General features: G+C 41.5%; 1 protein-coding gene across 8 annotated transcripts in view; it reads right to left on the bottom strand.

Moving 5' to 3' along the window:
* Window positions 1–3,940: 3,940 nt before the first annotated feature.
* ARFGAP1 (ADP ribosylation factor GTPase activating protein 1) overlaps window positions 3,941–10,952 on the bottom strand; it is a 30,208-nt gene continuing 23,196 nt past the window's right edge. For 2 of the 8 annotated variants that reach the window (XM_033153715.1, XM_033153716.1), the window contains 4 exons: window positions 9,985–10,041; window positions 7,385–7,444; window positions 5,879–5,955; window positions 3,941–4,457 (listed from right to left, as the gene is read on the bottom strand). In XM_033153715.1, coding sequence (XP_033009606.1) covers window positions 4,097–4,457; window positions 5,879–5,955; window positions 7,385–7,444; window positions 9,985–10,041 — 555 coding nt within the window. In that variant the 3' untranslated portion in view covers window positions 3,941–4,096. The remainder of the gene's footprint in view (window positions 4,458–5,878; window positions 5,956–7,384; window positions 7,445–9,984; window positions 10,042–10,952) is intronic. The other 6 variants (XM_033153717.1, XM_033153720.1, XM_033153721.1 and 3 more) reach the window with 4 other exon arrangements.

The raw sequence follows: 10,952 nt of genomic DNA, 5'->3' as shown, positions 1-10,952 counted from the left end.
TTCTCCCGTTTCAGCTTCTTAGGAACAGGCATGCAGGACAGGTATCCCCCTATAGTCCTTCCTCACACATTTTTTTTTAAAAAAAAACAGCAACCCATTTGCAACTGCATCATTCTTGATTGAGAGATACCATGTGGTTTTTAGGGTTTGGGGTAGATCAGCATCAAAGGGTGTTGTTTCTTCTCCTCCTCCTCCCTGAAAAAAAAGCCTTTAAATTCTCATCAACCCCCCCCCCCCAAGCTAAATAAGCAGCACATGCTGAAAGGAAGCATAGCGTGAAAGTAACTCACTGATTCCCAGTCTAATACATTTGCATTGAATGGCTGATTTCTTATAATGCAATTAAGCTTTTTTTTAAAAAAAATAAGCAATGGCTGTGCTGTTTCTGCACACATCTTTCAACCTGCAGTATAGAGAGATCTGAAAGGTAGTTCAGAGTCAGAAAAGTGAGCTGAGGGTGGGGGAATCAACCCTTTCAAAAGATGGAAGTAACACAACAGGAGAGAAGGCCTATATTCAATGCTGCAGTCACTCTGCCAATTCAGTTACAGGTAGGTAGCCGTGTAGGTCTGCCATAGTCAAAACAAAATAATTTATTTTAAAAATCCTTCCAGTAGCACCTTAGAGACCAACTAAGCTTGTTCTTGGTATGAGCTTTCGTGTGCATGCACATCTCTCTCTCTCTCTCTCTCTAGCTCTCTATATTGGACAAACAGGCCAAACCCTACGCCAAAGGATAAATGGACATAAATCTGATATCAGGAATCACAAGACAGAGAAACCAGTAGGAGAACACTTCAGTCTCCCAGGACATTCTATACAAGATCTCAAAGTAGCTGTTTTACTACAAAGGAATTTCAGAAATAGACTGGAAAGAGAATTTGCTGAATTGCAACTCATTACCAAACTTAAAACCATGGAGAGACCTGGTCTGAACAAAGACATTGGATTCTTATCTCATTATACACGACAAAGCTATCTTTAGCCATCTCACCCATTGCCTTTTCCTGTAAGACCAATTGCAGTCATTAACAGTCGTCAACAGGTTTTCCACCCCTATCAGCCAATCACCCATTCCCACCACCCTTCTGAGTAATACCCCCCCCCCACCCTCTCACTATATAAAAGGGTCTGGTGACTTCTGTTTCAGTGTATCTGAAGAAGTGTGCATGCACACGAAAGCTCATACCAAGAACAAACTTAGTTGGTCTCTAAGGTGCTACTGGAAGGAATTTTTTTATTTTTATTTTGTTCTGCCAATTCAGTTTTTGCTCACTGGGGTACTATACCCTTTCATTAACCTGTATGATTGTCTAGGCCAGATTTGTGGTCAAACTCATTAGCTTAAAAGCATATTTCCAAGCCCACTGGCTCATGCTAGGCATCAATGACATTTAAAAACAAAACTTTTGATTTTAAAAAAGATTTCCTGCCACAGGCAATCAGTCAAGTGGCCGTTTTTAAGGCTACAACGGATACAGCCTTGCTGAGATTGTGACTAAAGGTGAATTAAAAGCAGCTACGTCCTTTCCCCAGCAACTGCATGCTACCCTTCTCTGTAAGAATTGATCATGATTTCGGAAGAATAAATAGGGCACCTTGAGCTCTGACATCAAAATCTTTCCTGTGCATTGTTTTACTAAGATGTCAGCACCACCAATGGTGCATTTAAGAATGTGACTGATGAACAGTTGATCTCGAAGGGTAGATACATCTGAAATGACAAAGTATTACAAGAGCCGAGAAAAATCTGCTAGGTTTGGATAAAACGGTGAGAACAAGAGAGGAGGTGTATTATTATTATTATTATTTACAAATATAACATTGATTTGTTCATACAGACTAGAAACGTGTGAATATTTTGGGAAGTGGCAGAAAATAAGAGTAACAAAGCAATTCAAGATGTTGCAGAGGGGTTAATATTAATTCAGGTCGACTATGTCAGCAGTGAGCTCAAACTACATTTTCCCTTCCCTGTTACTGTGATGCTTTAATCAGAAGATTTACTACCAAATCATAGGCACAGCAGTTCTGCAGAGCACATGCATTGGCTCTGAGACTTGGGCAGTAAACATGTACTAAAGAGAGCAGATTAAAAGGGTCAGGGATAAATTTACACCAGCCACTACATGTTGAACCTGCAATTAAGTTCCCATGATGTTATCTTTAGAACAGGGAGGGGAGTAAAAAAAAATACCACTCAAGGGGTAAAGGTGTTTACAAAAAATGTCAGAACCAACACTAAGGAAAGGCGTTATACATGGTCAGAGATCTGCGCCCTGACTTTCTCCTTTTTTAAAGGAACCGTTATACATGGTCAGAGATCTCAGAATAGGACACAGGAGTCTGTCTGGCACAGGAAAGCACCACGGCCACCAAAGACTCACTAACAGGGCACTAAACTGTCGAGAGCAGAGGATGGTGGAGCAGAAACAATGAAAACACTCGAAGAACATTTCGGTTGGCAGCTTGAGAGGCTAGTGATTAAGTACAGCAGAACAAGCCAACAAGGTCATATTTCTTTACAAAGTAGATACTGACATACTGAACAATACGCAAAAATCCTAGGAAACTATTAATACTTAGTGGGTAAGTTCACTGTGTGTGTGTGTGTGTGTGTACAGTTATATACAGCAGACAACCTTAGCCGACGTCTGGAGGTTTAAGTCTGTGCAAAAGCTTACCAGAAGACCAGGCTCAGGTCCACGGAACCCCAGATATAGTCCATCTGCCAATGCAAAGGTGTTCTTGGACAGATTCAAACATTTGAAATGTAGGTTTGCAAGCAAATTTCCACACTGGTATGAGAGGAGCCCCCCACCCCACTCTCCTGAGATTCTGGTACCCACACTGGAATTCAACCAATTACACCATGATCCCAAGTTTTCCAGTAGCTTCTCACAACATTAGCAGTCGTGCTATGCTGTAACACATTACAAAGGGAGACAGTTGACAAAAGAAGATCTATTGACCACGAGCATCAATAACATACGTAAGACCTGTAGAAAGATATACCTGAATTCTTCTCAAACGTCATGCAAAGCAGCCAACATGATGAAACTTACAACCTGACCCCTCTTGATTAGATTCCTTCTGGTTGGTTGGTTTGTTTGTTTGGGAGGGGGGGAAGGGAGAGGAATCTATTTTGGAATCTTATATACTGATTTGATCTATAAATGAAGTCAAAGTACCAAACTCCTGTTCGGTTGCTCAAGAAATTTGCTTCTGTCATTCACGAGTTCTGTTCAACTATCTTGTTTAATCCTTCCAAACACCTTGTCATTTCTGGTATCAGGCAGTTCTGGTAAAAACCAAAAAGAGCAAATGGAACCTTCGAGGGAACAAAAACAATGTGACATTTTTCATTTAATTTTTAAAAAGAAATGGAAACTACCAAGGGCAGGAAAAGGAAGTGTCTTGCTGTTGACTCTCCAAGAGTTCATACGGAAGAAGCTCAAACCTTGTTTCTTCTGCGACACAGAGATTTAGGCGAATAAGGTAAATAGATATCATTTTTCATTTCATACCCTGATAAATCTAAAAACTGCTTCAAGAGCATCTTAATTACCATTTCGTATTGTTTCAAACCTGCCCCGGCAACTTCAGTCTCAGTCCACTAATCTGCAATCAGTTCAGTAATCTGCAATCAGTTGAAGATACACTCATATCAGCTTATCCAGAAGTTCTCCAGAACTTCACCCGAAATTCCAACGAGAAGCTGGGCAATCTTGCAAGACTACACATGCAGCACTGTGCTATGAAAGTATACTTGCATGGACATACTTCCTCCAGGCTCTCGCTCTAGGAAGTCGGCATGCTCCGCATACAACAGCAGCATGGTGAGGATATATCTAAGAATGCACAAGGTCATTTCCATGAGAGACACGTCTTCATATGGTAATTACAAGAATCTACAAACCAATGTCTTTTTTTTGTAGTAGTAGTAGTTGTAAACAGGAGTGGAAAGAGAATGGAACAGTAAGCATGAGGTTTAAACAGGCCCAAAAATGACAAGGACGTTAATCCAGTTACATTGGAAACCTTTCCATCAGAAGTATGACTTTCCCCTCTGCCATGTTGGGCAGGGATACAAGTCCTACCAGTTCTGGTTATCCCAGCCTTCTTCAGCCGCTGAAGAAGATTCTTTTGTCGTCTTCTTAGGGGTCATTTTGGTTTTGCCCTCCCCGGCTGCATTCTCCCAGTTGGTCTCCCAGTTTTCCCAGCTGTCACTGTTACTGTTCTTGTTATTGGAGACTGTCCCCGACCCCCAGACATCCCAGCTATCAGAGCTCTTCTTCTCGGTAGAATTGTCCACGTATGTCCAGCTGTCGCTGCTTGGGGACTTGTGGGTTTTGGGCGGATCCGAATTGCCAAAGGTCTCCCAAAAGCTTTGATCCACTGCATTGTTCTGGTAGCCTTCACCACTGCTGTTCTGGTAGCTGTCGCCCTCTGGCGGCCTTTCAAGGAAGAAAACACGGGAGAACAGAGGAATAGTTCATTTCAGATCAGAAGGGCTTCTATCGTGTTCAGTCTCACATCTTGATCTGCTGTTACGCTACACTATTCAATCTCCACCTTAGAAGCGATAGTGCAAAAAAGTAGCTGTGTGTGCATGTGCTTTTGTGTAATAATAGTAATAAATTTTTATTTATGCCCCGCCCTTCCCGGTTTAAAAACTGGGCTCAGGGCAGCTAACAGCAAATATAAAACATTGATTAAAATGAGACTTAAAAACAGCATAAAATACAAGATAAAATGCAGCATCAATATCAATAAAATTCAAAAATTCATGGATCATTTATTTTGGGGGGGACCCCAGTGAGTAGACATCAAATGATCACCAGGGCTAACTGGCCAAGTTGGTCCAACTATGGCCAGCAAAGAGACCAGGGAAGAATTTAAATGTGGGGTCCCAGAAAGGGTTTCTTCATAGAAGAGGAAAGGGAAAAGGGAATGGAGTATCAGGCTAATTCAAATTGAAGGACAGGCAGAATAGCTCTTACAGGCCCTGTGGAAGGAGATCAAGTCCTGCAGGGCCCTAGTCTCGTGGGACAGAGCATTCCACCAGGTCGGAGCCATCACTGAAAAGGCCCTGGCCCTGGTGGAGGATAGTCTGGCTTCCTTAGGGCCTGGGACCTTTAAGCTATTATTATTCATGGACCTTAGGGTCCTCTGTGGGATATACCAGGAGAGGCGGTCCCGTAGGTACGAGGGTCCTAGGCAGCACCACATCCCCAGCTAAAGCCAACTCTGGAGTCACTGCAATGTAAATATTGCAGGGAGGCAACACTACGCCATCCATGATGGGATGGGGTGGAAATACCCCATAGACAGCAGTGATGAAGTTTAGGAAAGGGATATCAAGAGTTGTCTGGTTTATTTAAAAATAAAATGTGCATGGTTTACATAAAACTACAATTACATTCAATAACATCTCCTAGACTAGATTAAAAACAGAATGTATATTTCACAAATAAAACAGAGCAGCATACAAAACAGGTTTTCCCAACCTCTGAATTTTTAATTCTCTTCAGTTTTTAAGAATGGTGTGAGACCAAAAAGCAAGCGTATTTGAACATAATGGTTTGGGGAGAAAAGGTGCCAGTTGTTTCAAGTTGTGTTCATGTTTTAAAATGCTGTAAACATGTTTCTGAGCATTTGGAGAAGGTCAGAAGTAAATGAATAAGGGACATATAACGGTAGGTCTAATAAAAGAGTTTTACACCCACTGGATTCTTGAAGGATTATTGTTTTAAAAAATGGTGTTCTTTGGCCATGTCGGTGTTCTTTGGCCACGATAGTTGCCAATCAAAACAGATATGTGAGACATGGAAGCCTGGAGAGTACACATCTAACACAAATACACAAGTAGGGGTACCTTTCAGAAGACTCATCTGATTTTCCAGAAAAGAAAGTGGTAACATCTCGCCATCCCTTACTACTTGCTCCCTGGACCTGTGAAATAGAGATTCTTAGCAAAGTAGGCCAAGCCTTAAAATGTTAAGATTAGCTGACAGGCTCAGATTAAGAACCTGAAAGCTGCCACTTAATGATTTTTTTTCCTGCCTGCTGCAACAATTTTAATGCAGTGCGGTAGATGCTGTATGGATTCTAATTTGATTTCGATTTCTTTTATTTATTATATACAGTACTGCATTTCATTGTATTACAATTTGAATTCCAATTTGTAACACAATAAAATAAAATAAATAAAAGAAGCAAACAAATGTAATTAGAAGCCAATATAAATGTCTTATCCAATGGATCTGCCGCCTCTCATCTTCAACCACAAATCCTGGGGACCACCTGCGTGAAGCTTGCAGGTCACCGACTCTCCATGGGCCAGAGTTTGGGAACCTTTCATATAAGGGACGAACACAACATGTTCTTGAAAGGTGAGCTCATCACTAATAATAATAAGTTATTATTTGTACCCCACCCATCCAACTGGGTTTCCCCAGCCACTCTGGGGGCTTCCAACAAAGATTAAAAATACATTAAAATCACACATTAAAAGCTTCCCTAAACAGGGCTGCCTTCAGATGTCTTCTAAATGTCAGGTAGTTGTTTATCTCTTTGACATCTGATGGGAGGGCGTTCCACAGGGCGGGCGCCACTACCGAGAAGGCCCTCTGCCTGGTTCCCTGATACCAAAGCTACGAAAAGTACTAATGCTATACATCTTTCCAAGGAAATTTACACACCGCTTTTCTTTAAAAAGCATCAGAGCAATTTTAAAATCAAAGCATTCAAGAGAAAAATAGTTTAAACTAGGAAGCATCAGCACTTACCAGTTTTATTAAGCATTGGCAGCAAGAACAGAAGAAAGGGAGAAGGCACGTATATTAGCAAAATTGAGAAGTCTTTGTATTCAATTTAAGCTGTTTCCATATTCCTTTGCAAACTTAATGGCTGGTCGTTGGACCACCCATTGCTACGTTTCATAATGAGGAAGAGAATTTGTTTTAGAAATGCATCCTGTGAGCTCACAGGAAAGTGTTTTTTGTCACATCAATGGTACATGTACCATTTATGAAATGCCCTTTACTAGATATTGAGGGAGTCAGTTTTCACACATGAGCCTGGTTCACACATTGCTGTAACATTCAATGATTGGTTCGGTCACAGCATAAATGCCGGCTCCCTGCATGTGAGGTCATAGTCAAACTGATTTCCATGCAAAACAGATGCAAGCCAATCACTTTCAGTGACGCGTGTGACTTGGGCCTAAATAAACAACAACAACAAAATAATAGACAGCCGTTTGTCAATGCTGCGTTGCTGCAGGGGAAATTGCTTCTAGCGCCGGAGCACAACATGCCTAAGGAATATGGAGACTGGCTTAATTCCTGGCCTCCTATCTGCTAGGAAGGCCACATCGTACCTTGGAAGCCAAATGCGAGACTCCCTGGGAAACATCATCCATAATTTTTCCATCTTTTACCTACATGAATCAAGATGTCCAAAGTTAGGTGCAGAACAAAATGATGCTACAACCACCTGAGAGAAATGCTATTTGCACCAAAAGTAAACACAAATCTTTCATTCCACAGACAGTGAGGTCAGGAGAGTTTGCTACTTTTAAAAAAGTTAACTGCTAAGAACTCTGGAATTAATCTTCCTTGGGGGACACAAAAGACTTTGGATGCAGCATACTAACCAATCAAGAAACCAATGGCAAGTATAATCATTTTATTTTTTGTACCATAAATGCATTCCTTGTTTAGAACTTTATACGTTATTCATGGCCCCTCCTATGATGTCCGATGACATCTAAAATAATATCTAACTCAGTTCAAAAGTTTGCAATTGATACAGTACAGATCATAATCCTCAAAACTTAATTATTCTACCTTTAATTTTTTAGAGAACTGCCATTGATGGACCAGGGACTGAAAAAGTCCCCCATTCTCAGACAAGATCACAGTGCCCCAAAGCCACACATTTTTTGACACCGTGCTCTCGCACGGGTTACAAAACTCATGCAGGAGCGTGGCCCCAAAGTTTTGCACTGGGACATGTGGGAGGGTATGGTGGCACCATTCACATAACCAAAACTACCACAGAGATAGCAACATTTTCAAAAGTAGGGGGTGCATGGCTTGGCTTTTGAAAAACAGGAGGTCTGCAGTACCTAGCTAATTGGGAACCACTGGCCTAGAGTAAAAGTGAATAATCTTAGGGTTCAAGAAGCCAGAATACCACCAGGGTTCTGAGTTGAACTCTGCACTCGTTGCATAAGCTTTTGCATTTTATTTATTTTAGCCCCACTTCCTTGTCTGCAAAATGGACATAACCTGACAGGCTGTTATTAATAAAAGAGACTGTAAAAATCACACTGCAGAGTCTGAAATTCAGAAAGCTGAAATACCCAACTGAAGTGAACCTGGGAATCTCATTCATGGGAACAACCAATACTTGATCAAAATGGAATTATGCAACAACATGATTCCGATAATATCTTTCTCTGCACCCACACCTGGACTTGTTTCGATTAATGTCTGCAGGAGACTTTGTGGGTTTTTTGTTGTTGTTTTTTTAAGTCATAAATTGAAAAATCATAACAACTCATAAAGGAAACAGTTCATAAGAAGTAAACAAGGAGGTCATGTACAGGATAAAGGAAGTTTTTAATTTTGTCGTTTGTTATATTTTATGTTATGTATATTTTATCTTATGTTCCTGTCTTATGGTGGTGGATTCATTTATTTGAGTTGTGGTGGATTTATGTTGCAAACAAATAAAAATTTATTTATTTATTTATCTTAAAAAATCTCTCTCTGCACCACCTTTCCTGGCCTCGTGTCCCTCCAGATGCTTTGGACTACAGCTACCGTCAGGACTATCTAACATGGGCAAAGATCAGGGATGGCAGGAGCTGCAGTTCTACAACATCCTAAGCGCCAGGTTGGGAAAGCCTTCTCTGCACGCCCTGAAATATTAACATAGGCTCCTTTTCAGTATTTAGCTCACCTGTGATCTCTGGGAGACGTGAGAACAACAGTTTGCGGAGGGGCTTTTCAGCAGCTGCCCCAGCCTCAGGGATTTGGATCCCCAGTAACATGAGCTAGTGCCCATGTTAGGGTATTCAATTAAGTGTTCAGACGTGTTCCAACTATCTATTACGTCAGGCATTTGTGAAAATTTCTCAGTAACGCCCCATATTATTTATCTATGGAATTTTCTAGCTCCCCCCCCCCCATCATCTGCAGTGAACTTTGCAACCCTGCCCCTGTGTTAAACTAGCTGGATCTTTAAATGCCACTTGTATTAAGATGAAGGAGGTTTAAAACTGGATTATTAAGCATATAAGGTTTTATGGGCATGCATGAATAGATACTAAACAATGAAACCAAGAGGGGAAGTGGAGAGAAGTCAAGCAAGATTATGGTTTAAAAAAAAACTAGCTGGATCTTGGGGAACCCTTCAAAGAAGGCCTAGGGAGGTATGCTGTTGGCAGGAGTGGCGTGATCTGGCCAAAGAGTGTTTGTGTGTGGGTGCTTTTATTGTGTTTCACTAGGAACAGGAAGACCCAGGTTCAAGTCTTGACTTGGCCAGGAAACTCACTGGTGTGACATAAGACCTGCCATTTCCCCCCCTGAAATACCTTACCTCACAGGGTCGTTGTGAGGATGAATCCCGTAAGCCCCCTTGAGCTCCTTCGAGGAAGGGCAGGATATTATGGTAATAAATAAACAAAGCGTTTGAGACAGATGAATTAAATGGCCAAGAAGGATGAGGGGGAAATGTCAATGCCACGTCCTTTTGAACTGGGCTCTCAAATCTTTGGCTGCAAATCTCCTGAAGTACAATGCCAGAACCTGGTTTTGATAACACCAACAGGGAAGTGTTTTTTAGACTGCATCGGGGAGGAATTGTACTGCCGCCCTGTGTGCACACAATTTCACACTGGAGAAGCTCATGTGCGTAAGAAGGAAAATGGTATTCAGTTCCCATCAGCCATGTACTCATTTCCAAAGTTACCTTCTCCTGTGCAGGTTTGAGGACATTTTCATTTATACTCTGACCTAACTCTGAAGCCTAGTTAAAAGTAAAACAAACACAAAAGTCAGTTACACTTTTCTTCATAGGAAACATCTAACATGTATTGCCACGGAAAGTAGCCACTAGACTTTCAAAGAAAAGGAAGAAAGAAAGAAAGAAAGAAAGAAAGAAAGAAAGAAAGAAAGAAAGAAAGAAAGAAAGAAAGACAAAAGCAGGACAGAGGAGCCCTGAGCTTTGCCTGGTACAAGCGACAGAGTGAGCTTTAAGCACACATTGCATAGTCACAAAGAGACGGGGAAATACACTGAGATGTACAAGACTACAGGGCTGTTTCAGTATCCTCGAACTGGTTCTTTTAAGCAAGTCCCAACAGACCAAAAGAAAATATCCTTGCTAATCCAGAGGTTACTTTAGGAGTAGACTTGCTGCCACTGCAGAGAGGTCAGTTCCCACGCTGCTCCAGCAACACGCAAGAAAACTTCCCTCAAGTGGTTTGGTCACACCGTGCAATTACTCGGATGTAAGAACACAATATGGCCCATATCATGTTGGTATTAGCTTTAAAATTATTGGGAGCGGCATGGGAGCTAACCACGCTGAAGCTACTGGGTGATCACAATCACTGCACTACAGTAACATGAAGTGAGCAAGTTCTTTTGGAAAGAGAAATGCAATCATTTCACAGAACATACTCTGAAGTTACGCAAGCAATGGCAAGCCCATAGGAGAAGTTTTTCCTGTGGCCGGGTAACGCAGAAGACCTGCTCTTCCCAATTCCACAGCCTAACTTTCATGCTCTTTGCCAAGATGCACAAGCATACTTGTAGAAAACAACAACAACAGACAACTACCTGGGAAAGAGATGCAGAAGGCTTTTAAACTAAAAGTGGAAAACCTTGTGTGATTTTGTACTCTGGTGCCTCAGGGGTAGCCTGTTAGTCTGGGGG

This window comes from Lacerta agilis, chromosome 6, assembly GCF_009819535.1.
Source record: "Lacerta agilis isolate rLacAgi1 chromosome 6, rLacAgi1.pri, whole genome shotgun sequence".
Lineage (NCBI taxonomy): Eukaryota > Metazoa > Chordata > Lepidosauria > Squamata > Lacertidae > Lacerta > Lacerta agilis.
The sequence above is the reverse complement of the archived record's forward strand: the minus strand, read 5'-3'. Positions and strand labels throughout refer to the sequence as shown.